Source organism: Branchiostoma floridae, chromosome 13, assembly GCF_000003815.2.
Source record: "Branchiostoma floridae strain S238N-H82 chromosome 13, Bfl_VNyyK, whole genome shotgun sequence".
NCBI classification, from domain to species: Eukaryota; Metazoa; Chordata; class Leptocardii; order Amphioxiformes; family Branchiostomatidae; genus Branchiostoma; species Branchiostoma floridae.
In genome coordinates, this window is record NC_049991.1 from 15,144,947 (window position 1) to 15,169,754 (window position 24,808).

The window sequence follows — 24,808 nt, forward strand, 5'->3', positions numbered from 1 at the left end:
CAAAATGTCTGCGTTAATTTGGCGTTGTAAGTAAAAAATACTAAAAGAAGTTGTTCGTTCACTACTCCAAAAGCGCTCTCACATCGTAAAAAGTTCGCACTCACTCAAACCCGGAAAATCGCTCACTCCTCCAGCCGGGTTGCCAGGGAAGTTCCCGAAGTGAGAGAACTTTTTGTTCTGTGTGTGAGAGAGAATTTCAGCGTTATGTGTCGGAAAAGATTGATTGTCAAGACAATATCTTTAATATTTGGTATAAGTGATTGATATTAAATGGTGTATATCGTTACATACTCAACAAAATGTCAGTGTTTATTTTGCGTTTTAAGTAAAAAATACTAAAAGAAGTTGATCTTTCACTACTCTAAAAGCGCTCTCACATCGACAAAAGTTCGCACTCACTCAGACCCAAAAAATCGCTCACTCCTACAGCCGGGTTGGCAGAAAGCCTCCCGAAGTGAGAGAACTTTTTGTTCTGTGTGTGAGAGAGAATTTCTGCGTTGTGTGTCGGAATAATATGATTGTCGAGGAAATGTATATATATCATATAATAGAATGCCATTGTTAAATTGTTTATTATTGGAAACTGAAGAAACTGACACTGTTCATTGCCTTTTAATAGTTAAGAAAACTCAAGCAAGTTATTCTTCCACTATTCCGAAAGCGCTCTCACATTGACAAAATTTCGCTCTCACTCAGACCAAAAAAATTCGCTCACTTCTCCAGCCGGGTTGGTGGGGAAAGCTCCCGAGGTGAGAGAACTTTTTGTTCTGTGGGTGAGAGAGAATTTCTGCGTTGTGTGTCAGAATGATATGATTGTCGAGGAAATGTCTATAATATAACAGAATGTCATTGTTAAATGGTTTATTATTGGAAACTGAAGAATATGACACTGTTCATTGCCATTTGGAAGTTACGAAAACTCAAGCAAGTTATTCTTCCACTACTCCAAAAGCGCTCTCACATCGACAAAATTTCGCTGTCACCTCCAGCCAGGTTTGCGGGGAAAGCTCCCGAGGTGAGAGAACTTTTTGTTCTGTGGGTGAGAGAGAATTTCTGCGTTGTGTGTCGGAATAATATGATTGTCGAGGAAATGTCTATAATATAACAGAATGTCTTTTTTGAAATGGTTTATTATTGGAAACTGAAGAAAATGACACTGTTCATTGCCCTTTAGAACTTAAGAAATCTCAATGAAGTTATTATTCTACTACTACAAAAGCGCTCTCACATCGACAAAAGTTCTCTCTCACTCAGACGAAAAAATCGCTCACTCCTCCAGCCGGGTTGGCAGGGAAAGCCTCCCGAAGTGAGAGAACTTTTTGTTCTGTGTGTGAGAGAGAATTTTAGCGTTGAGTGTCGGAAAAAGATTGATCGTCAAGACAATGTCTTTAGTTTAAGTGATTGTTAGTGTATGATGTATATCGTTTAAAACTATACAAAATGTCAGTGTTTAACATGCGTTTGAAGTAAAGAAATGATGAATGAAGTTGTTCTTTCACTACTCCGAAAGCGCTCTCACATCGACAAAATTTCGCTCTCACTCAGACCAAAAAAATCGCTCACTCCTCCAGCCGGGTTGGCAGGGAAGCTTCCCGGAGTGAGAGAACTTTTTGTTCTGTGGGTGACAGAGAATTTCTGCGTTGTGTGTCGGAATAAAGTGATTGTTGAGGAAATGTCTATAACATAACAGAATGTCATTGTTAAAATGGTTTATTATTGGAAAATGAAGAAAATAACACTGTTCATTGCCATTTGGAAGTTCAGAAAACTCAAGCAAGTTATTCTTCCACTACTTCGAAAGCGCTCTCACATCGACCAAATTTCGCTCTCACTCAGACAAAAAAATCGCTCACTCCTCCAGCCGGGTTGGCAGGGAAGTTCCCGAAGTGAGAGAACTTTTTGTTCTGTGTGTGAGAGAGAATTTCAGCGTTATGTGTCGGAAAAGATTGATTGTCAAGACAATATCTTTAATATTTGGTATAAGTGATTGATATTAAATGGTGTATATCGTTACATACTCAACAAAATGTCAGTGTTTATTTTGCGTTTTAAGTAAAAAATACTAAAAGAAGTTGATCTTTCACTACTCTAAAAGCGCTCTCACATCGACAAAAGTTCGCACTCACTCAGACCCAAAAAATCGCTCACTCCTACAGCCGGGTTGGCAGAAAGCCTCCCGAAGTGAGAGAACTTTTTGTTCTGTGTGTGAGAGAGAATTTCTGCGTTGTGTGTCGGAATAATATGATTGTCGAGGAAATGTATATATATCATATAATAGAATGCCATTGTTAAATTGTTTATTATTGGAAACTGAAGAAACTGACACTGTTCATTGCCTTTTAATAGTTAAGAAAACTCAAGCAAGTTATTCTTCCACTACTTCGAAAGCGCTCTCACATCGACCAAATTTCGCTCTCACTCAGACAAAAAAATCGCTCACTTCTCCAGCCGGGTTGGCAGGGAAGCCTCCCGGAGTGAGAGAACTTTTTGTGCTGTGTGTGAGAGAGAATTCTAGTGTTTGTGTGTCGGAATAAAAATGTCTGCTGTATCAAAGAATAGTTTGTCTTTAGAAAGAATAATTCGATATGTGTTTGAGAGTTGATTTCTGCAAGTGTTTGAGACAAAAAAATTGCACATTTGTTGACGCGCCATATTCTCGTGGCTTCTGCACTATGTGAAGAATGCAATCAACCCCCAAAACTTTAAAGTCGTCGTACTTATACATCCGAACAAGGATCTTTTAATCAGTTCTCTTCAGGGACGGATTTTTTTCCATCTTAAGCTCTCTTACCATAGGTGACTGACTTGCAGAAACATCTTGCTGTGTATTTGAAAAAATTCAGCCTCAGTTTTGGGGTGATATTAGTTTTGACAAATATCATGTCTGACCTCAAGAACGATCTGAAAGAGTATCTAAGAAAGATATCGAGCGTGCAAGTTTGAGTCGGTGAAAGACAACTTATATGACATGTGTGCGTGCATTCTATGACTCCAGAGAAATTCCAGCTACGGTATACTTCCAATACGTGTCTCAATATGGGAAAAAAGCAAATCATATAAGCTATATAACAGATCAAAAGTCAAAGTCATGCTGGCAATTGTATCATCAATGTTGAAATAGAGATGGATTTGAATAGCGGTCACGGTATTCACTTACTAATACGTTTGAAGTGACGTATTTGAATTAGCAAGTCTCGAAGAACTAATGCGTTGATACAACGATGGCATAACGTTATATTGTTTTGTCTGCATAAACAGTTCTGTGAGCATAAACATAAGCGCTGAGTGAGAATAAGAGGCGGAAACAACAAAATCGTTGTTGTGTCAGAAATGTTACAGCCTCTATATTGAAGAACAAAGTACATGTTGAACTGAGAAACCGTGTGTACATTTATAACATTTGTGAAGAATTGTATATGACGAAAAGTTACCTTTTAAAAAGCTGTCACTTTGTGCAAACTTTTTCAACTTTTTAGTGGGAGAGAAAAATCTGTCTATGTGTGAGACCTTTTTCAACTCTTGTGTGAGAGAAAAATCTGTCGATGTGTGCGACCTTTTTCAACTGTTGTGTGAGAGAGAAAAATCTGTCAATGTGTGCGATTTTTTTCCACTGATGTGTGAGAGAGAAAAATCTGTCTGTGTGTGAGACCTTTTTCAACTCTTCTGTATGGGAGAAAATTCGTTCTATGTATACGTTTAATTTTGCGACACTTGGCCCCCAATACGGGACCTCTATCCGTCACACCCGGGCCACTCCACCCAACCAACGTCAACCTCCATCTAACACCCTTAAATCACAATTATCCTGCCATCTGTCCAACTTAATGTTGTACCGCCAACTGCCGCTAAACCAATTTTCCCTTCCTCCATTATGAATAAGGATCTCAATGCGAAAAGAATGCCAGCAAACGACGTAACGACGAGTGGCATTGAAGGCTCTTAAGTCCCACAAGGGTAACCCGCCTTGCAGAACTCATTAGAAGACGTGGATGTGAACGACTTTTAAGTCAATCAGATGTATGGTCTGTCTTTACTCGGCGCGGCTGATTGACGGCCATTGTTTCATCGGTTTCGCGGAATCGACTCCAAGTACATCCATTTTGCATGGGTGGATTGATTCGGGCGGTATATCACGGCCGTACATGGGAAATATTGACGGCGGGTTGATGAAACAGTACATGTCAGTAAATGGAACGGGTGTACGGGAGGTGCAACAAGTCGTAACGGAATCAAAGAGTGTCGAAAGTCGATCCAGAGACCGCGGACTGCATGTCCATGGCCTTTCCAGTCCAAATATGGAGTTTGGAAAGCGTTGATCTCAAACATTATAACTCGGGCAGCTGACTCCTCTGGCATACAGCCATACTATGTGTTTATATTTGTTCAATTTCTTCTATTTTTCCAGCGACCCGTGGAGCCTGGTATAGGCCAAGAATTCTATACGGACATCATATGGACGCACTTGTGAACCCTGCTTTTACACCCCACTCTACACGACCTTGCTGCAACGGCGCTGCGACCTAAAATAGCTCAACAAATTTCATAGACAAACAAATAGTTTTGCGCTTTGTGTGTTTGATCCCGTTTCAGTCATACTTTACAGTTTGCCTGAACTTCTAGTTATGAAGTCAAATGTTACACAAATCCAAGTTAGATCGTAGCGAGCTCGCGGGGCGATCGAATGAGGGCCTTGCCTGACCTGCAGTTTCACAAGGGTGGACATGCTCGGACGTTAAAAGGGTGTAATGGCGCGTTTGGGGAAATCACGGAGAAATGTATGAACCCACGCCAAACACGTGGGATTCCGATATGTCAGGAACGACTACATGTCAGGAACGGCGCCGTATATCACACACTCCGTACCTACCCCTGGGAAGTGGCGTTGGCCAGTGAAGAAGTGTACTGGTCGTTAAGAGTCAACATTTGCGTTGTAAATACTGCTTTAGTTTCAAACCATTAGGCATGTGCAATTGCCTTTTTTCTGCAAGCCCAGTATTGTAAATATGTGCCTATATGACCCTAGATCCTACCGCAACTTTATTTATTGTTATGTGTTGTAAAGTTCTGTCTTCACATTTCTAGACGTACCAACGGTGCTATTTCGTCTGTGAGAAATTGATTATTTAGAAGGCAAGGTAAGCTTAAGGGTCCGACAGTAGAGCTCAGGTGACGACAGGTAATAAGATCACTTTGGTCATCTGCGGTAGTCTAGGTAAAATGGGTATAAGCGAGCGATGCTGGGAATTCTATCACTCATGATCAAACAAGTCATATATGGAAAATTAACATAACTTTGCCATGATCTTCAACAAAGTTACCAATAGGACAAAATTCGATCATCCTGTCTTGAATTATCCTGTTTCAAAGTATATATCAGAAACGCCCCTGCAGTTCTAACGAAAGGTGGCACTTTTTTCAGGGCACAGGTGCTATCCAACACCCATAGCTTGTTGTCCAGCACACATGAGACCAGACGTCATGCTGCAGTACCATTGAAAGACACCAGGGGCTCAGAATTTGATCATTTCTTGGAAAAGAACATGTCCTAAAATCAAATTTTGTGTCAATCCATCCATAGCGTCTTGGGGTATGCTAGTAAACCACATACATACAGACATACATACAACTAGGAGGTTACCCTCCTTGCATACATACAAACGCTACCAAAAATATAATATTCTTGGCGAAGGTGAAGATATGCATTGTGGCGTCTAAGCTTATAGATACATTAGATAGTGCTGGGAAAAAGATGAAGACCAATATGGCTAGTACGCACAAGCCCTTCCCGTGTACCTTACTGTTACAAAATCTTAGTAACTAATCATAGTAACTAAACATGGCAAAACAAAAGAATCGATATATTTAACTAATAACTGCAACACCTAAACAATAACGGAAATATAGATAACAGATAAAAATAATAACAATGAAAGTAATTAATAGAAAGATAACATATATATGATTTATCACTGAAAGTCAGCTTAACCAAGACAGGCCGGATTGGAAAATTCACCAACCCACGGGCTACCTAATGAACATTTAACAGATTCTTGTGATTAAGATTCCCGGGGTGTAAAAATCAATTTCTCATAAACGATTCTAACAGATAAAACGTTCATATTCAAACGATAAATTGTCGATCGCTTCACAGGCACTGAATGCGCACTCATTGCAGATTTCTATACATTATTAAACATCAAACACAACGACATCACAGTGTTATATTATAGCCTTACTATCCCCGGCATGGTGCTCTAGATAAGCTGATTCATGTGCCGCAATAACAGTTGTTGGTAGGCATAGCTATAGGATGGGATTGGTAACTCCATATCAAGTATTGCGCATTGCTGGCACTCCCGGCGGTCTTCAATCCTCCCATCTATGGATCTACCTTGTGCAGTCGGGAATAACACCACACCGTGCCAGCTTTCCTTTGATTCTATATGATAAGAAGCAGGGAATTGTGAGGCGTGTAAGAGGGGGATATTGGGGTCTGCAGGGACTGTCAGATCAATGTTCCTCCTGGCTTTGTGAGGACGTCTCACGGGTCTCTGGGTTCTCATTCACACAGCCAGGCCTCCCTTCTCCCGTCACTGACGTAGCAGGGGGCTGGGCTGATGATTCGGAGTGAAGTTCACATATTTCCCGAGGGTAATGTCTTGTGTTGGGCGACTGCTTGGGCCACGTGAGGACCTGGTCACGCACGTCGTGCGATTGCAGCGATGGTCGCACGATCGGAACACTGAGTGCATTATTATTCTTAGAACGGACATGCATGCAAAATTCAACTGTCTTGTTACAGAAAAGGCAGTCTAGTCTTAGACACATCCCTCTCCGTTTGTTTTATTCTATGCTACGTTAGAGTGCGAACTGGGAAATTTAGGAGAGTAAAATCCATTTTTCTCCGAAGAAAAAGGCAGTATTAGATCCCTGTTGGCGGTCGGACCTTTTCTGATATTACGGAACAGGCCCAACGGTTGGACCTGTAATGATATTACGGATGTACCCATGTTAGCTCACATTGCTTAGTAAGTGTAATTTAAAGATTTATTTTGTATCTCTACTTTGTAGTTTGTAATTGACCTTGCAAAAGTCACTGTTCTTTTTGTTATGTCAATAAAACTTCTCTCTCTTTGCCCTGGTGACGTTTCTGTCATGTTCCCTGCGGCGGTTTCCCAACGTTTCCCTGTAATCCTCACAAGTCATTAAAACAACACGGCCCTGGAGGTGCTGCGAGCCTGGCCGCTGTGGGACGTCACCTGGGGAAACCATCTGAGCTAATCCAATTCAGTGCAACCACCTTTACAGCTTCTGTGCCATGTCTCCTGGGAGGGGGGTAGTTGCCTCTTGGAGGGCGTACTGACAGATTTGTTTTCCTTGCTTTTATCTCTAGAAACACACTGATCTGTGAAATACCAAGGGACGCTGCTTTAGGCTGTAAAGCCTGTAACAGTTTACGTGAACAATCGCGCATCTTGCCAAGGTATAACGCCATGCATATTATCATGTAGAATTGGCAATCATAGTGTTCTAACTTGTACGTGATCTTTTGAGGACTACTAAGCATATAATTACCCTGGAAATGTCAAGCAGAAATACCAAAGGATGCTCCTAAACTGGCAAATATGCAAAAAACGACTCGAGAGATTAAACCACTACTCAGTTAAGGCGTGGGAGGAAAAAAAAACTTGAAGAATATATTCTCAAGACCAGGCTTAAATAGTGCATCAAGTTTGTAAGCGTTCCGATGTAAATACGTACTGTAAAAGTGAATTAAAGGATGACTCCTTTAATTATGTCAAATCGCACCCTTCGCGTGCTGTCAAAACTAATTCCCAGAACAATAATTACCTCGAGCTTTTCGTCCTTGGTGAAGTAATGCCCGGAATGACAAACATGTCTTACTTGTGGTGATGTGAACATGATGAGACAAAGCGATTTAAGTACGATAAACTCATTGCACATGTAACGTTACTTCCAATCCAAGATTTGACGGGACATAATAATGTCCGAATAATTTCGGAAAATCCAGTCCTTAATACATATGTATTTGTAAACAACCAAAGAAACAAATATTGCAAAATATGAATGAAAACCTGATATTCACAAAATAATTGTTTTTGTATTATCAGTCTACGTCTTTCAGGAAGCGTTCTTAGGTGAGACATCTACAAAGACTTGCCATGGACTAAATTCTATAAGCAATTCACACTGTTGGTCTGAATTATTTCATTCAGATCACGCTTGATGAAACCAACTTTGGTCCATCGTTCCGGGTGGATGTGTGTCCGCCAGATGCTCTAAATCCTGCTTAACGCTCTGATTCACGTGCGAGGTGCTCGCCTTGAATACAGAACTGCGATAAAACTTTTCCTCAGTTGATCCAAGACACGTCGATGAAGGTTAGACATCCAGGTAATAAGATACGCCAAATAGCAATTACTCAAGCAACCGGATATGATTTTGGAAACTGTCAGACCTTTCAGCCAGAATCCACTAGTGACAGTGACACTTTTCCGAAGTAGTTGCTTTCGACCTCTTTGACTCTCCTTCCTGATATCAAAATCACCATCTTTCTATTCGCATCAGCAAAGTGCGAAAGTAATATGTGGGCGTCGAATAGCCGAGCGGTCACGGGTATGATTACTTCCTGACGTTTGCTAGAGGATGTGTCTTTGGGAAATGCACTTTACACGACTTTCTTAACCCCATCCAGGTGTGAAAATGGGTACCCGATCGCGACTTCTGACGGAGAGGTAAAAGGCAATGGCATGTGACGAGAGGGATGGGCCCCGTCTTCCAAATACCGTGCCCTAGACACAGTGGATAACAACCGGCTGCCCTTACGGCCTCAACAGACTATTTGACTACTTTAGACTTTACCTTTATTATGTGCAAACTTAAGCCTGTCCGCTCGTTGTCAACACACATGCGGGTCTTGAGGAATCCATTTCCTCGGGAGTTGCTCGTTCCCCGGCTATCGACCCGAGCCTTTCTGCAGGAGATAAACATGAACTGAAGGTGTTTGATAGATGGGAATGAAGGTCCGTACGGCCGGGATCCGGAGGTGCTTGATAGATGGAATGTATGGATCGTACAGCTCGGAGGTAACACATACAATCAAGAAGGCGGGCAGGAACAGTCCCGGGTCGCTTCCGGCGGGCCGTGCCTCCCAAAGGTGCTGAGATTGATGATACGGAACCACCCGAGTCTCCGCGGAATGGCAAGGAGAGAAGATTTGCTTCTTATACCTACTGTAAAAAATTACTGCTGCTTGGGCTCCATTTCAGTGACAATCTACGAGCAGATGCGGAGTCATGAAACGCAATGTAAAAACAGGAGATTGGTAGAAATAGACATAAAGGATAAAGACGCCCCTATTGCGTTTTATGGTTGTGTATATTTTGCAGTAGTTTATTGGCAATGCTGAGAATTGTGATATGACTACGGACTGCAAGATAACTTACCTTTGCTATTTCGGTTAGTGCTGCGAGGGGGGAAAGATTTTTCGGCAGTGATGAACCGCAAATAGAGAGTCTAAAGAAATTAGAGTCATTAATCAACCGTTTTATAATGAGCCCCTGATGATGATCAGCGAGAACACAGCTTCATATAAAATGGCCCAACAACAAGACAGAAAACAAAGCACATAGAAACACCGCCCTTCCTGCAAAAGTACTCATGAAGCCTTATTTATAACGTTATATGTAGACTACTTTGTTTTAACGTTCGGCAGGCATTTATTATCTCATTGTTTCTTAATGCAATATCCTGCCGCATTTCCCTTGGCTTAGATATATCGGCCACATTTCCTCTGTGTCGAATGTGCTGTCTGTCCTTGAACAAATGCAATTTCCGATAATGACTCCAGTACGTGATTGCCTGGAGACGACAATTTGTTCTATTGCTACTGTTTTATTGAGTAGTCCGAATGGAAAATTACCACAAAGGATTAAAGCGGAGGTAGGGAACATTCAACAACTTCACATTGTTCGTGAGACTTGTCTGTTGCACCATTTGTTTTTAGGAGAAGAGCAAGCATGGCGTCTTCATCAAACAGATACCACAAAGGATGCATGAGTCCTCGTAATGTGTTACTAATACAATAACCGTAGCTGCGACTCTATCATTTCATTACATGCTATGCTTATTATTCACAGACTATTGCACGAATTGGCCTATCTATCACTCACTTACACACACACACACACACACACATACATACAAACAAACACACACACAAGCACACACACACACACACACACACACACACACAAACACATCATTATAACAGTAACATTGTGTCAAATATATCAAATAGTGCATTAGGTCGCACAAACATTTTCATGTCGATGGCACAGTTTGTTCACTGTTGTCAGCTCCTTACATACTGCCCGAGATGATTGTTGTTGTTTTAAGAAACTAAAAACAAAGACAAACACACGCGCGTGCGCACATACGCACACATACACACACACACACACACACGCGCGCGCGCGCGCGCGCACACACAAACGGATGTTGTATTACGCCGTACAAAAATGTCAAATGGCGATGGAACTGTTGGAACTATGTTGTACCTGAGATGTTGTTGTTGTTCTAAGAAACGAAGGACAAAGACACGTACCCATGATGGGGCAGACTCGCCACAGTCCGGAGTGGACCTCCACACTGACGTCCAGAGTCTTGTTGGGTAACATGACGTACTCTGCCGTGTAGAGCCAGTAGTCCGTCCCGACCGCCACCACCAGGAACCCCAGGGACAGAGACGAGCACAGGCACGTCAGGATCATCAGCGGCCTCTTCCCACACGTCACCATCTTCCGGGCCTTCAGGAACATCTCCAGGGGAGCGCAACTGGAGGCGGCCTGCCGAACCTACCCAGGTTTACGTGGATCGAGAATGTGCTCTGGGGCATCCCTCTCTACCACCATCCGTAGATATGAACGTTTGTACAGCGTCTAAATGCGCACTTTAAGCGTTACGGGAAGGAACTAGTTACAGCAGATCATTGGCTGGAACCATTGTAGAGATTCCGCCTCGGCGCCCGTCCGTCCGATCTTGTTGGAGTCACACGTACAACTGTTGTTGCTCACCTTCGGTCGTCACACCTACCAATTCCGCAATCAATAGGAAGCCGCCTCCCCAGCTTTGTCTGGACCTCGGCCAAGTCGCGATCGTTTTCAGAGTGAATTACATTCTCAGGCCGCTTCACTGACAACCGGACTCACCCTGGCAGAAGGAACGTGCCCGTCTTATTTGTGTGATCGAAGCTGCGATCTTTGAGGTGTTCCTGCCTCTAATTTGTTGTAATTACCTCGCCGCAGAGGAGAGGGACAAGAACACATCAGAAGGTTTGCACTCCTGGGGGAGGAGATGGGATGGAATAGTCTAATCACGGCGCTCATTGGTGAGAAGACTCTGCAATTACACCAAGCGTACGCAGATGACGGAAGATGGGGGAAGAGTTGTGGGTCGTACCACTGCAGCACAACTGGAGGGGTACCCGGCAAGAAGAGCTCGGAAACCAGGTTGATAGAAAATGACGAAAATAAATTATCATCCATAACATCGCAAGGAACACACAATCTACATCTGATTTAGCTGAGTAGACGTGGCAATGGGAGCAAGTGTACTCTGTTTGCAGCATCTGACATGTACATCAAAGGCTTGTCACTTGAGTCAACCACACTCCACACTGGAGCTGGCTTCTGTCATCTTTAAAAGATACACTGACAAGTGTCTAAATGATGACACATTGGAGATTTCTAGTCTGCAACGTACAGCCTGAATGGCTGCTCTTTGTCGTAAGATTTTTACGACGTTTCCCACGTAATCCATCCACTGTATTCTCAAGCTTCACCGTCGTATAAAACGTCTGTAATTGGTTGCGGTTTCCCGCTGGATTTTGCCATGAACGTCAGGAATAGAGATGAGGTTATAAGTGTTCAAAACGCGGTGACGTTTCAGCCTGAGTGTGTAGTCTTCACCAGAATCTTATTTTGGTTGCTGAAATGGTACAATCAAAGGCAACAATAAAATGTGGTCTATGTGAACAGGTGACCACTTTAGATCCTTAATGCTTGTGGCAATGCGAAAAGGGACGCGAAAAGTGGTCAAATTGGCCAAATGGTCCCTTCTACGGGTTTGAATGTAATAGAAATTGACCAAATGGAGCCGGTAATTTGTAAGTTTGAGAAGTTTGGCGTCAGTTTGATCTCCTCTAGTAAATATCAGTTGACTGGAGAGTTCGACTACTATGTCCAGAACTAATAGAAGAATGTGATGAATATCACTTTTTGGTATAATGTCCGAGTTCTCCCAAAATGTTTTGATAAGCATCCTATGCTATTACTACATACACGTCTATCATCCTTTTTACGCTGATTTCTTTCCATGGATTTAGTTACATAGCAAATTCAAGTACTCATATTAAAACAACTGCACTGTATGTATTGGATAGCACGTAAACAGCTAGATATCACACAAATAACAAGCGCATTCTCATCCCTTACTACTTAACCGTTTCAGCTAAGTTAGTGAAAGTTAATTCACCTTAATCCGCGGGGTAACCTATATCCGTTGTACTTAAAAACAGGGTATTTAGGAATAAGAAGTGAACGGACGGTGTTTTCATATTGCAACTGTCGACTTGACATCCGTTAGTACTGTGTTTTAAAGACAGCGTATATAGGTACCCCACGGGTAAAGGTGACCTAGCGTTAAGTCGATCGGGCTCATAGAACAGTTGTTGTATGCAGCAGAAGATGCTTTACGTTGTACCTTAAGCGTGTAGAATTGTTTGCGATAAATTGTACTTATAAATCATATTTAGCCAAAATCTACTGCTTTCTCTCAGCCAGAATGTAACTAGATCTGTTGGTTAGTATGGCGGTGAGAACAAAAGTTCGTCGCTGGGTGCGTATGTGTTAGCATAACCGCCATGATGATTACTACTGAAGCTGTCTGAATCATCCAGCCAACTATTAGCCGATATTGCCAGCCCATTATACATGGATAATGGTTTTGTGTCAGATCAGGGATGGCTTAGTTGTCGAAGCCGATAAGGCCATTTTCAATCATATTACGGAAATCCGGCTAAATCTTTTAGCCTTTTCATCAGCATCTATCGATCCATACCGCATTACGCAAGTCGCTACATTCCCAGACTAATACTAGCCGTTATCGAAAATTCAATAGCTCGGTCTTTATTCTCATTTTGATCCAATAAATACCGCGCCATCCCAAGGCCTTGTGCAACATCTCCAGAGGCATCTCGTCTACAATACCCTCTATATGTGCATTACATACGACCATTACCATTGACGTCACAGATTTTAGGGTTCTTATGGGAGAACTTTGTCTATTTTCGTGATGCCATGGAACCAACTAAGTGCTTCTGTATTGCCACACTGACTTGGTTATATTCTATGATAACCCCAAAACTGGTGCAAGCGTGCACATCCTCTTCTTTGACTTTGGCATTGGCTTTGGTCTTTTACGTCAATAAATAAGACCAGTTATCCGATATTTCTTGTAGATTTATGGCATACATTTGGTCATTTTACAGCATTAAAAAAAGGCCTTCAAAGTATGGTCAAAAACGTCTTCTTTAGAAACGGACGAAATAGATGTGCGCACGGATGCCATCCACAGAATCCAGTCAGCGTGGCCTAATGAATCACTAACAAATACGTAATAACGCAGAACCAAGCAAATCCTTTGAGTGCAAGACATGACAGCAAATATCAGCTTTCATTACATCAACTTTCAAATATTGGCAACGGCTTATGTAATGAAGCCAATTGTACGGTAGTGTTTTGCTTCCTAGAACTGTAGGTCAACTCCATGCACCCTGTGAGTCTGGAGAAATTGTCTGGAGAAATTGGCGACTGGGGCGTCCTTTTTCTTTGCATGACTTACTCACTCACTCACGCACTGAAATATATACACACAAACACACTGTCTTCTTCTCTGACTCTTTCATTCACTTAAATCACTCATCAAGTACTCATTTACTCTCGCCCACTCACTCGCTCGTTCAGTCAACTAGTCACTCCCTCACTCATCTAAACACACACATTCTCTGTTTCACTCGCTCACTCACTCACTCACTCACTCGCTCACTCATCTAAACACGCATTCTCTCTTTCTCTCACTCACTCACTCGTGAACTCACTCACTCACTCTCTGGTGAACTCACTCACGTCACTCTCAGATAGATGACGAGGCAGTTTTGGTGCCATTCGGGAGGTGTTCGGGGATGACTTAACAAACGCACTGTGATATATTTGTATTCTGCGCGCTTCGTGAGGAATAAGATTGGTTTGATATCAACTGTTCGCAATGTGGGTAATGATTATCTGATAAGTTTTCATCATGTCTATTGAATCTGCTTGATGCAAAAAAGATAATGTTTATCATAACATTAAGAATGCCAATACAAGAGATTACAATCGAATAGTTAATTTCAGCTGCGCGACACAGCAATCCATCTAATATTTATTTCTTGTCCAATCATATCATAGTACAGTCAAACCTGCCCAAGAAGACCACTCAGGGGGGCAATAAAATTGTCGGGCAGGTGGCCCTTATTTAGGGGTAGCCATTTGTAAATGTTTGACTGTATACTCATTCATTCTATCGTCCATCAATTCAATCACCCCCTCCCCAACTACATGGCAGAAAGAGCTCATTCAAACCTCTATAATAGATACTATAACAGTCGAGATGTTGTTTCCTGGCCTCTTGCGTTCCTGGTAAGCATTTTCCCGTAAACGATTTTTCCTGGAATGTAAGGATCCTGATATAGCAAACCATGACCTGAAACCATCATGCACATACGTTATACAAATCAGAGCATGTCCATCGATCTGAGCAGACGCGTGCTCCTTGCCGAGCGTGTACCAAGACGTATAGCTGAATAATAACTCGCACCCTTTTGATTTACTGTTACTGCACCCGACTGTCGTGCTAAAATGTTATAACGTTTTATGACACAAATGATGCGGGTACAGAAGTCCAAGGACAGAAAGTCATTAATAGGAAATATTATGCTGTATCAGGAGAGATTTATCGTAAATTTATGATGAAATGGCTAAACAATCGTAGCCTAAATAGGCCCAGGCATCGTAAAATCCTGCGCTTTGCCTAATGGGACTGTATTAGCAAGCATAATAAACAATCGTTAGGTACGATAATGTTATCAGTAATGTGATCGATTTGTCTACGCCTTACATTCTGCACTGGGTTCTCTATATATAAACAACGGTCATATTTCATACTTCCCCTGGAGCTTTGTTAAAACCATTGAGAATAACAAATATTCAATTGAGCGAGCTTACTTATGGATGGTATAGTCTTAAATGTATTCACAATTTGCATCATTGTAGCATGCAGAGTGTGTCCTACCCTCTTCATACACCTTCCCGTCACAACAGATGGATGACTAGCCACTGATGAAACGCTCTTCATACCGTAAGAAGAAGAATCTAAAATCATACACAAGAGTTTGGAGACCTCGTGCCTCTATGAAATATTTTCAGCATAAGAATATAAATTTTACTGTTTCATCTTGTCATATTGATTTTGGAAGTAGATCTGTAATCAGCATACATCTATTCTATTCATGATGGTCTTCCTAAGCAAAAATACATGTATTATATGTGAAGACGTCCTTTAATCTAGTAGATCATAAATTATGCAAATTACTTGCACATTGACATAATCTATACATAGTAGAGTAAACCTTTTATTAATTCAAACATGTCTCAAGTATGGAATTCCCACCATTTACCACTATTGAATTATGGCTCGTTTACATTGATAATGAAAATTAGACTAATTTGCATAATTAGTATCTGTTGATGTTTTACCTTTGAAGAATCATATACGTTAGGCATATGAAATTCATATTCTGGAAACGCTACAATTGAAAAATTTTCCTCATTGACCATACAAAATATGTCCTAATTTGATAATTGTACATCTCAAGACTTCTACTTTTCATGGAGGTTTATAACAGAATCGCATAGAGAACATCGCCCAATACAAACCAGACTTCTAAGATTTAGAACATGAACGTTGGCCATTGACCGCTGTTGAACTCCAGCAACTTTTGCCATGAGATTGCAACTCTTCATTCACCTACCGGTCAGTCAATGTTATAGGTGTTATCCGGGTAAGCCCTATCAGTCGGTCACTCTTATGAATGTTATCACATTAAGACCCAGAAACAGGACGAGGCCAGGCAAAAGTTGACCTCCATTTGGCCAGAATGTGGGCGTTTCCGGTAAAATATTCTTCTCGGCGATCCTATTAGACCTGTCATCAATATCTAATCTGACTCTCTGTTCCGGGGTCTATTTTAATCAGACCTGGTTGGCCGAGCATGACGTGGTTTATAACCTAGTTATCGTGTCCGCGAGGAAATTTGCACGGACGTCACATGCTGCAGGGTAGGAAAATAGCTCGTTCGGTGAGAAATACATTGTAGATTACTCTCCAAGCAGAGGTTACGCTCTGGCTGTTTTTGACGCTTTTTTATCGGGCTTTCTATTTTGTACCGTTTTGTTGATGTCTCACTAGGCCGCCAGATAAAAAGCGCGAATTAGAAAGCCCGATAAAACGCCTAACCTCTACTCGTACTTGGAGAGTAATTGTAGATGTCATTTACGGCAGGAAGACGACCGGTGCCCTCGTGATCACTGTGAGATTCTTAGAGACCAGCCGATTTGTTACTTGTTAAGGTGGGTTCACACGTGCGTATATATTCAAGTCCGTATGGGGTCCGTATGTACGGAAGTCTAAGCCTCTACCAGGCTCCATATGTCGCTAGAAATAATAGAAATTGGCCAGATAACATGCAAGTGAAATCAGCTGGTAGCAAACCATACTCCTCGGCTGACTAACTTCACTTGCATGTTAAGTGTCTATAGTTCTACAATTTCTCCTGTTTTTTCCAGCGACCTGTCGAGCCTTAAAGAGCCTATGAACTTCATACGGACCTCATATGGACTCATAAGGTGCAGTCATACGACTCGATGATACGAGCGTATATATCAAGTTCGTACGAGGCCTGTATTGCCATTTTGTATACGCAGTCGCGCAATACGGACCTCGTACGTACTTGACATACACGCTCGCGTGACTGCTACTACTGCCTACACTTTCAGGCAAATAAAGATCTAGGCTCTCTGGCTAATTTGAAAATCAGCGACCTTCTGGAAATCAGCAAATCCCGCTGAAGGTCGTCAATAGTGTGACGCCGGCTTTATGAGTTCTCACGCATTTCCGAAACCTCACACAATAAAAGTATCCCGGGTCAAAATGCCAAGATAGAATTAGATTTGCTTCAGAGAGGTCTCCACGCTTCCTGTGTGGCGTTTACAACGGAAGGGAAACTGGAGAGCGGGGAGGTTATTCACATTGTCAGTCCGACGGGAATCTGCTGGCAGATGCATCACAGTCTTTACTGTTAGAATGAATGAATGAATGAATGAGTGAATTAAGGGATGAAGAAATGAACGACTGAAGAACCATCGCTTTGCCACACCTGCGGGCTACGTACAGGCCACAATAAACGTGCCGAAAGTTGATAAATGTAAAATACACTAGACAACATTTGATTACATTAAACATTTCCTTATAATTAGTTTTAGTAATAGTTGAAATAAAGGAACACGTCTGACATGTTTTTCGATTGGATGCTTGTCCACTCGCAATAGGAATAAAAATTTTCTACTGTACTTTAAAGCATAGTATGGATGGAATGGGAAAATATGGTAACGTTATATAGCGATATAAGCTATGCTATGGTTCAAAATGGCGGTCGGTCGTCCCCTTTTCTATACGATATCTTATTACATATATCATCATCTATTACAATATTTGCATAACCGTTATTCCAGATGGTGTGAGCTTTCTTATCGCTGCCCCCCTCCCCCGACCCGCTACATGTGATTAAAAGCTCGAAAACGTCGCTACTTCGAAAACGTGACAAGTTTGTCTGTTTCATTTTCTGCACGTGTCAGTCAATTATTGGATGGTTACCCTACTATGAAATCATTGTGACGAGTGTTGAACTGGGAAAATGATATCGTGAAAAAAATCAATGTCGTGTTTCGGTGCAATGTATCATTCGATAATGATTTTATGTCACTATGAAGCATCTATCGACGTAATCCTTCACCCTAAATTATCTTGACTTGACTTGACTTGACTTGACTTAAACGTCTCTTATGAAGAAATTCCTTTACATTGATCGACGGATTGATCAAAACAACATAATCAGAATCACGGCCTAGTATCTTCTATCAGGCATAGCGACTGAAAGCTTAAATAGCATAGTGCAATTCAAAGCTAATGTAATACGTGTACATTTTTCGTGCGACAATTCTCACGCAGTATGTAAGAGACCCTACTGGGAAGCGTAATTCATCAAACGAATTTTGTTAGTTCGTTTGTTCGTTCGGACCATTGACGTGTCTAGTGGCACGCACATAGGGCAACAATGCTGTTCCTTGCTAGCCCTGCAGTAGCAGGGTATATTCTTACTTAAGAATAACTTTTCTCTTTTATTGTGCACGAGGCACCCGCTCGATAACGAAAACAGCCAAAACGAATACGTTATTCCCAGACTTTAACCGGGGTCTCCCAGTTACAAACTAATTGGAACCAGAAGCTCAACTGTAAGCATATTACCACTTCAACAACAGGGACACCCGCATAAAGCGAGTACAGTAGGTAAATCTAGCCCTAGTACTCGATTTACTCATTCGGGTTTGAACTCTCGTATTCTCTCGCTCTGGCAACAAATCTCGCTAATAACCCCGCTTGTGCTCGGCGGGTTCCGGTTTAATCACTGTTCGGCCTCACGTTTCTTCTGCCCCTGAGAACCGTGCAGGTAGTCAATGTTCCCTCGGTATGCTGGGTACGAGCACTTCGTAAAACACAAGGACGCTGCCGATGATAAAGTTGGCACATTCCGTTACACATAAAAAAGTGTGTTGCGACAACAGGGGTGTGTGGCGCAGGCAAAATAGATCTGTTGTCTAGGCGAAATAGGTATGTTGGGCAGGTAAACATAGGTGTTTTCCCATTGTATATGTGTAGGCCACCGTATGTTTTGATAGAATGTACACGTTCAGATTTGTAATTTCTTGTTGTAGGATTAAACCTCTGTGAAATTACATCGAGAGTTTTGTTTTAGACCCTTAATGGCATAGCCCTAGCTAGGGTACCAGATCCCAGCCCGATTTAAAAAACAATCTATAGATACGATAGATATTTTTGAGATCGGGCTGGGATCTGGTATCCAGGCTAAGCCCTAGCCATCACAAATGTAATGACCCTCCCCTTCCCCTCTTCTCTTAATCAATCCCAGCTATTTGCCCCCATAATGATTCATTCGTCGGTGACGGCTAAGAAACTGTCAATGGACTATACCACGCCACTTTCAGGAATGGGGTGTGATGCTGCAATACCTGAAAGTACCTGAAATGAAGCCCAAATTCACAATGTTCTTTTTTTATCTCAGTAACTACTCACATACCAAAATTGAGGAAAATCCATCCCAAGGATTTTGAGTTAAGGGAGCGAACATACAAACACAGACGCCCTGATGTGGCTTTGATACACTCGAAGAGTATATCCCGTCCAGCGGCAGTTCAATCAGTCCTCTTCGAACTCAGATGCTTCAGATGGAGAACTAGCTAGTCGTATAACTTATTTTCGTATCTTAAATGGCTTCAGGAAAGGTAATATCAAGAGATTGGACAGTAATACTACTGGAAACATGGGGAAAGATTTTTATGACATGTTATCGTGAGTCATAGCCACTGGAGGTTTGACAAGGTGAAGGCCTACAACAGGTCTCCAGGGAAATCCTCGGTCTACACTAGTACACCAATCAGTGGCCGATCTGTGGCTCACGGCTGCCAAGAGCTACAAGGCTCACTGCTACGTGCCAAAACAAGAGAGGCTGCTGCCGCTGATAATTCGATACCCATCTTTCTACATGAGTCAGCGAAAAGCAAAAAAAAAGAACCTTGCTTATGTCACCCCATATCTTTTTTCATGCAAAAACCCTTCAAAAAGCCTATAAATTGAGAAATATATCGATAGATAGCCATTATTGTACTTTTGTCATTTATCTATGATGTTGTCATTCTTCAGTAACTCATTGTTTACTTTGTTTACAATTAGCACGAATTTCCAATAAAATAGATACATTCTTAACCACATTTCCTTATGGTTATCGATTATCTTCACACGCAAGAGAACACGGGAACTGTATATCTTTTTATTTCATGAACGGTTACGAATAAAAAAAAGAAGGGTCATTACTAAGCAGGAACTGGTACGAATTCACTTTGTTACAGGCATGCAAGTTCTTCAAAATGTGAGAAGTGGTTCACCAATTTCAGAAAGGTTACCTCCGCCCACCCCTTACAAACCTCCAGAGTAGGAAAGAGCTATTTTGTATGCCTGACACGTTCTGATGGTTCAATTACTGGAATCCCATTGGATCCTAGATGTATAGTAGCTGAGACAAAAGGGTAAAATCGACACGAGAAGTATTTTTTCGTAGAAATATTTCTTATCTTTCTTTCATCTGAATAAACGCTACGGAGCTTAACCTTTTCATGCATGACCACATTTCAAACGCTACTTCATCGTTTTATGTGGTACTATTGATTTTGTTGTTTGTTTTCTTTGATTCATCGTCAATCAAAGGCTAATTAAGTCAGCAGCTAATTAGCTGTGAGCTTTCGGGACTCCCAATCACCTTCTGATGATCTCCGCTGAGTGAAATCATCGTGTAACGGCTGACACATGATGGAAGCTTCATAAACAAAACAGTCAGGGAAACGGTCAGGCCACATCCCGAGAGACGAGCGCGCTGTGTAATGTCCTCTGATACCTTCAGTGCGACTGATATGTGCATTCTCATCCCATACTACAACATCTTTTGTAGCATTGGTCCCATAGAATGGTTATTGTTGTATATATTGCCACATGTTGTATGAATTGTTGCGCGATAGAGGCAAGGCCCCCTTTCCACTAGACACCGATCGCGCTGCGCTCTCATTGCGACATAAAACGAGCGGTATGAAACCCTCGATTTCACACTGAGTATATCACATAACATGTAAGAGTGAGGCTAAAAAGATAACAAAACACAGAAAGTGTACAAAAAACTTCGTTTGGTCTCTTAAATTCGTTGGTCTCTTAAATTCTGCGATCTGTCAAATTTTAGGTCGTATGTCGCAGAGAGCGCGCGGGAAGCCGTCCTAGCGGAAAGGGGGCATAACAAAGAGGGACTACGCTGGAAGACAGGATAGTAAAAATAGCCTCTACCAGCAGGCTTCGTGAATCGGTAGTCTAATTGTAAAAATTGGACAAATAGAGTCTATAGTACGCTAAGGGAGTTAGCCGGACAGAAGAGTACGTTTCCTCACCACGAGGTGAGGATAATGATTCTATACTACCGATCCACGGAGGCTGGCAGAGGCTATAGTAAAAATACAACTGTTTGACATGCAAGTTAAACGGCCGCATATTTTGTAACTCTGCATTTTGTTACGCCCCCATCCCACTACTGTGGCGACCCCTCTGTGACAGCCCTGCGAAATTCGCTGAGTGCCGCATCGGTGCCCCAAGTGCAGTGAGATACTACATTAAGTCTGGTTATGTGTGCTTCTTGGCAAACATAACCAGACTTACCGGGCATTTACCGTTATTGGTAAATCCCGTTTTTCACGCATCGTGGCGTGTGTTGACAGACGCGAGGCTTGAAAGAATTGTTTGACAAAGCATTCAGGCAACCGCCGGGAAAATACGTCAGAAACACTCACAGATCGATATTTTGCTTTCAGATACAATTTGTTTTGGTTAGGAAGGCTCCCAAGTGTCATACATCAAAGTTTATGGCTAGGGGAGAAAAATTACCATATTTATGTTTTTGTCGATGCATTACAATATTAATGTTACCATACAGGTTTGCTCCTGGCGTGAGACATCGAATTAATAGCCAAACAGCTGCACATTTCATGCTATGTCATCATAATGATGATGTCTTAATGATAGTAGTATAACCCTAGATTGGCCTTCGCATGTTGTGAATATTGCATTTTAAAGCGAATATTTTTACACTGAAGCCGCGGCACGAGTTTGGCGGCGTCGCTGCCTCCTACTCCTAAACTGCTGGATCTGTGTCACCCTTAACTTTATAAAATGGGAAAAGGTGCAAAACGTATACGTACTCTCCAAGCAGAGGTTAGGCTCTGGCTGTTTTTTTTTAGATATTTTTTAGTCGTCTTTATCGGGCTTTCTATCTTGTATTTTATCTTGCTGTGTCAAATCCTAACACAGGTTGTGACACAGCAAGATAAGATACAAGATAGAAAGCCCGATACAAACGACTAAAAAATACGTTAAAAAAACAGCCGGAGCCTAACCTCTGCTTGAAGAGTAGCAAAATGTACAAGTAGGACTAAAAAGACAGCAAAACTTACAAAGTATAAAACATTGTTTTTTTATTGATGAATCGTTCGAACGAAGCAATGCCGCAAATGTTCCCCAGCTTCAGTGAGATATCCGCTTTTTATAGATTCTCCAAGTTGATCGCAACGTACCGTCAGGTATTCTTAATAAACTCCGACACGGCAACTCAACCCCCGCTCCTTGTAGCTACTTAAGAAGCTTACTCGCCCCTAAGACTCTTGCGCCCGCTTCAACCCTGAAGATCGGGCACGAACGTAAGATGGGAGGATCATCGGAAAGATGATTGAGGTCAGGGGTACGGAGATGGAGTTAGAGACGCTATGATAAGGATTTTCCGACTGAATGTGCGCTTGTGACCCGGGCTCTATCGCCACAGACGGGATTTACGTGCCGGCAGTTTATAGGCGTAACAAAATCAGCAGGCGTGATTCGAATGATACAAACTGTCATGCGTTTACTAAGGGTAGAGTGGAGTAAATAGGGTCAGGGCAACAGGGGGCAACTTTAATCATATGTTATCTTGACAACATTAAGACCCACTCGACGGCGTCGTTACGTGGATTGCTCCGTGCAATCGGCAGGAAAGGGGAAAGCGTCGCCAGTAATGACAATGATGCTGCAGTGATAGAGGAACGGCCCATTTAAGTATATACGATATGCAAACGGTTGCTTTGATACGCTGGCAAAAGTTCAACCCCCAATAATATCGTTAGGATTGGAGACGGTAGTCGTTTTATTTAAATCCTAGAGCAATGAAAACATCATTTATTGTGGCTACTGATTTCTTTTGCAATGAAAAGTAATTTTCTTTCACATTTACGCTACCACTGGATGATTAAGATAACGCACGCTGGAAGTGAAAGAAAGCAGGGCTTTTGAGCTGCCTCAACCGCCTACAGCTTTACACGCTACAGTAGGATCGTGTTTTTCGGCTCTGTGACTTTAAATCCAGTATTGACAAGCGCTAGCCTGCAGTGTCACCGCGTTTTCAAAGAGGCATTGTAGGATTTGTGCCTGCAAGGTATTCACTTTTATGACACCATCACCTCTATGACTTGAGCGGAAAAGATAAACTGAAAGATGAACAATAAAAGTTGCGAGCTCGTAACCTTGCGAAAGGGTTTGTCTTCCAGCTATGTGATCTTCATACGTGGTAATAAACGACTTACCTTAAAAGTGATGACAGTTTCGAGAGATAGCAACATGATTGATGAGTTCGGCATGAACAAGAATATTCTCTGAAAATGCGATAATCCTAAACCCGGGCGGTGAAAACGTGAATTGTCACGACGTGCAATCAGCCATCAGCTTTTGGACAGCTTTCATAAACGTGAATGATTAGAATGTCTTTTTTGATGGCCAGGTTGGATTTCCAGGATTCTGAAGACGACCAAAATACCTCTTTTATGCGAAAAGGACAAAATGAAATCTGATCACGCATAAATTCTAAATAAGCTACGAATTTGATATTGGAATCCTGCTTTATACATTTTTCTGTCAGTAAAGCCAGGTATTTCGTTTATATTTTCCGATATGAGAATCGAAATGAATGCAATGTTACGCCTTCAAATAAAATACACAGCGTTCTGCTGAACGATATGAGGGGTTTATTTCCTGAGAAGATATTCTCCATTGGGGATATCACAAACCTATCTGAAGAGATCTGAAGCTGTGTAGGGAATCTAGTTAACTTTTACGGGCCGTGCTGAGGGTACACAAACGGGCCGAGTCGCCAACTCTCACGGCCGGGCGTAAATCAACTGTTCCTTGTGTATCCCCTTTCGATCAGGACGGTGCTCTCGCCGCGCCCTCTCTACGACCTAAACTTTGACAGATCGCTCAACGAATTGTGTAGAAAAAAACTATTCTTTTACGCTTTGCTTGTTTGTTGTCTTTTCAGTCTCACTTCTACATTTTTTTAATGATATACACAGTATGAAATCACACATCCGTTTAGGTAGCAGTGAGGGCGCAGCGCTATCGCCATCTGGTGGAAAGGGGGCCTAACCCCCCGCAATATCGTGCGGTCGTCACTATTTACTGATCCGGGTCGCCTGTAAACCCAGAATCCACCCGCAGTTAAAAACATAATGAAACTTGTATTTTAGATTAATGTTTCCCCGGCTGGTAAATCTATAGTTAGGGTCACTCACGACCCTGTACATCAACACGACAGCACGGGTACTGACGGCTCATATATCGTCTTTTCGGTTTAATCAAACATGCAGACCCCAAACAACACGTGATGTACATGTACGCCTGTACTTCAATGCCGTTACGTGGTCAACAGTTCCTTTTAAAG

The 24,808-nt window shown here is 42.0% G+C and overlaps 1 protein-coding gene across 1 annotated transcript in view; it reads right to left on the minus strand.

Moving 5' to 3' along the window:
* LOC118429658 (voltage-dependent calcium channel gamma-5 subunit-like) overlaps positions 1 to 11,438 on the minus strand; it is a 63,250-nt gene extending 51,812 nt beyond the window's left edge. Inside the window, exon 1 of the mRNA XM_035840240.1 lies at positions 10,628 to 11,438. Within this exon, the coding sequence (XP_035696133.1) occupies positions 10,628 to 10,841 (214 nt within the window). The 5' untranslated portion in view covers positions 10,842 to 11,438. The remainder of the gene's footprint in view (positions 1 to 10,627) is intronic.
* Between the last annotated feature and the right edge of the window lie 13,370 nt (positions 11,439 to 24,808).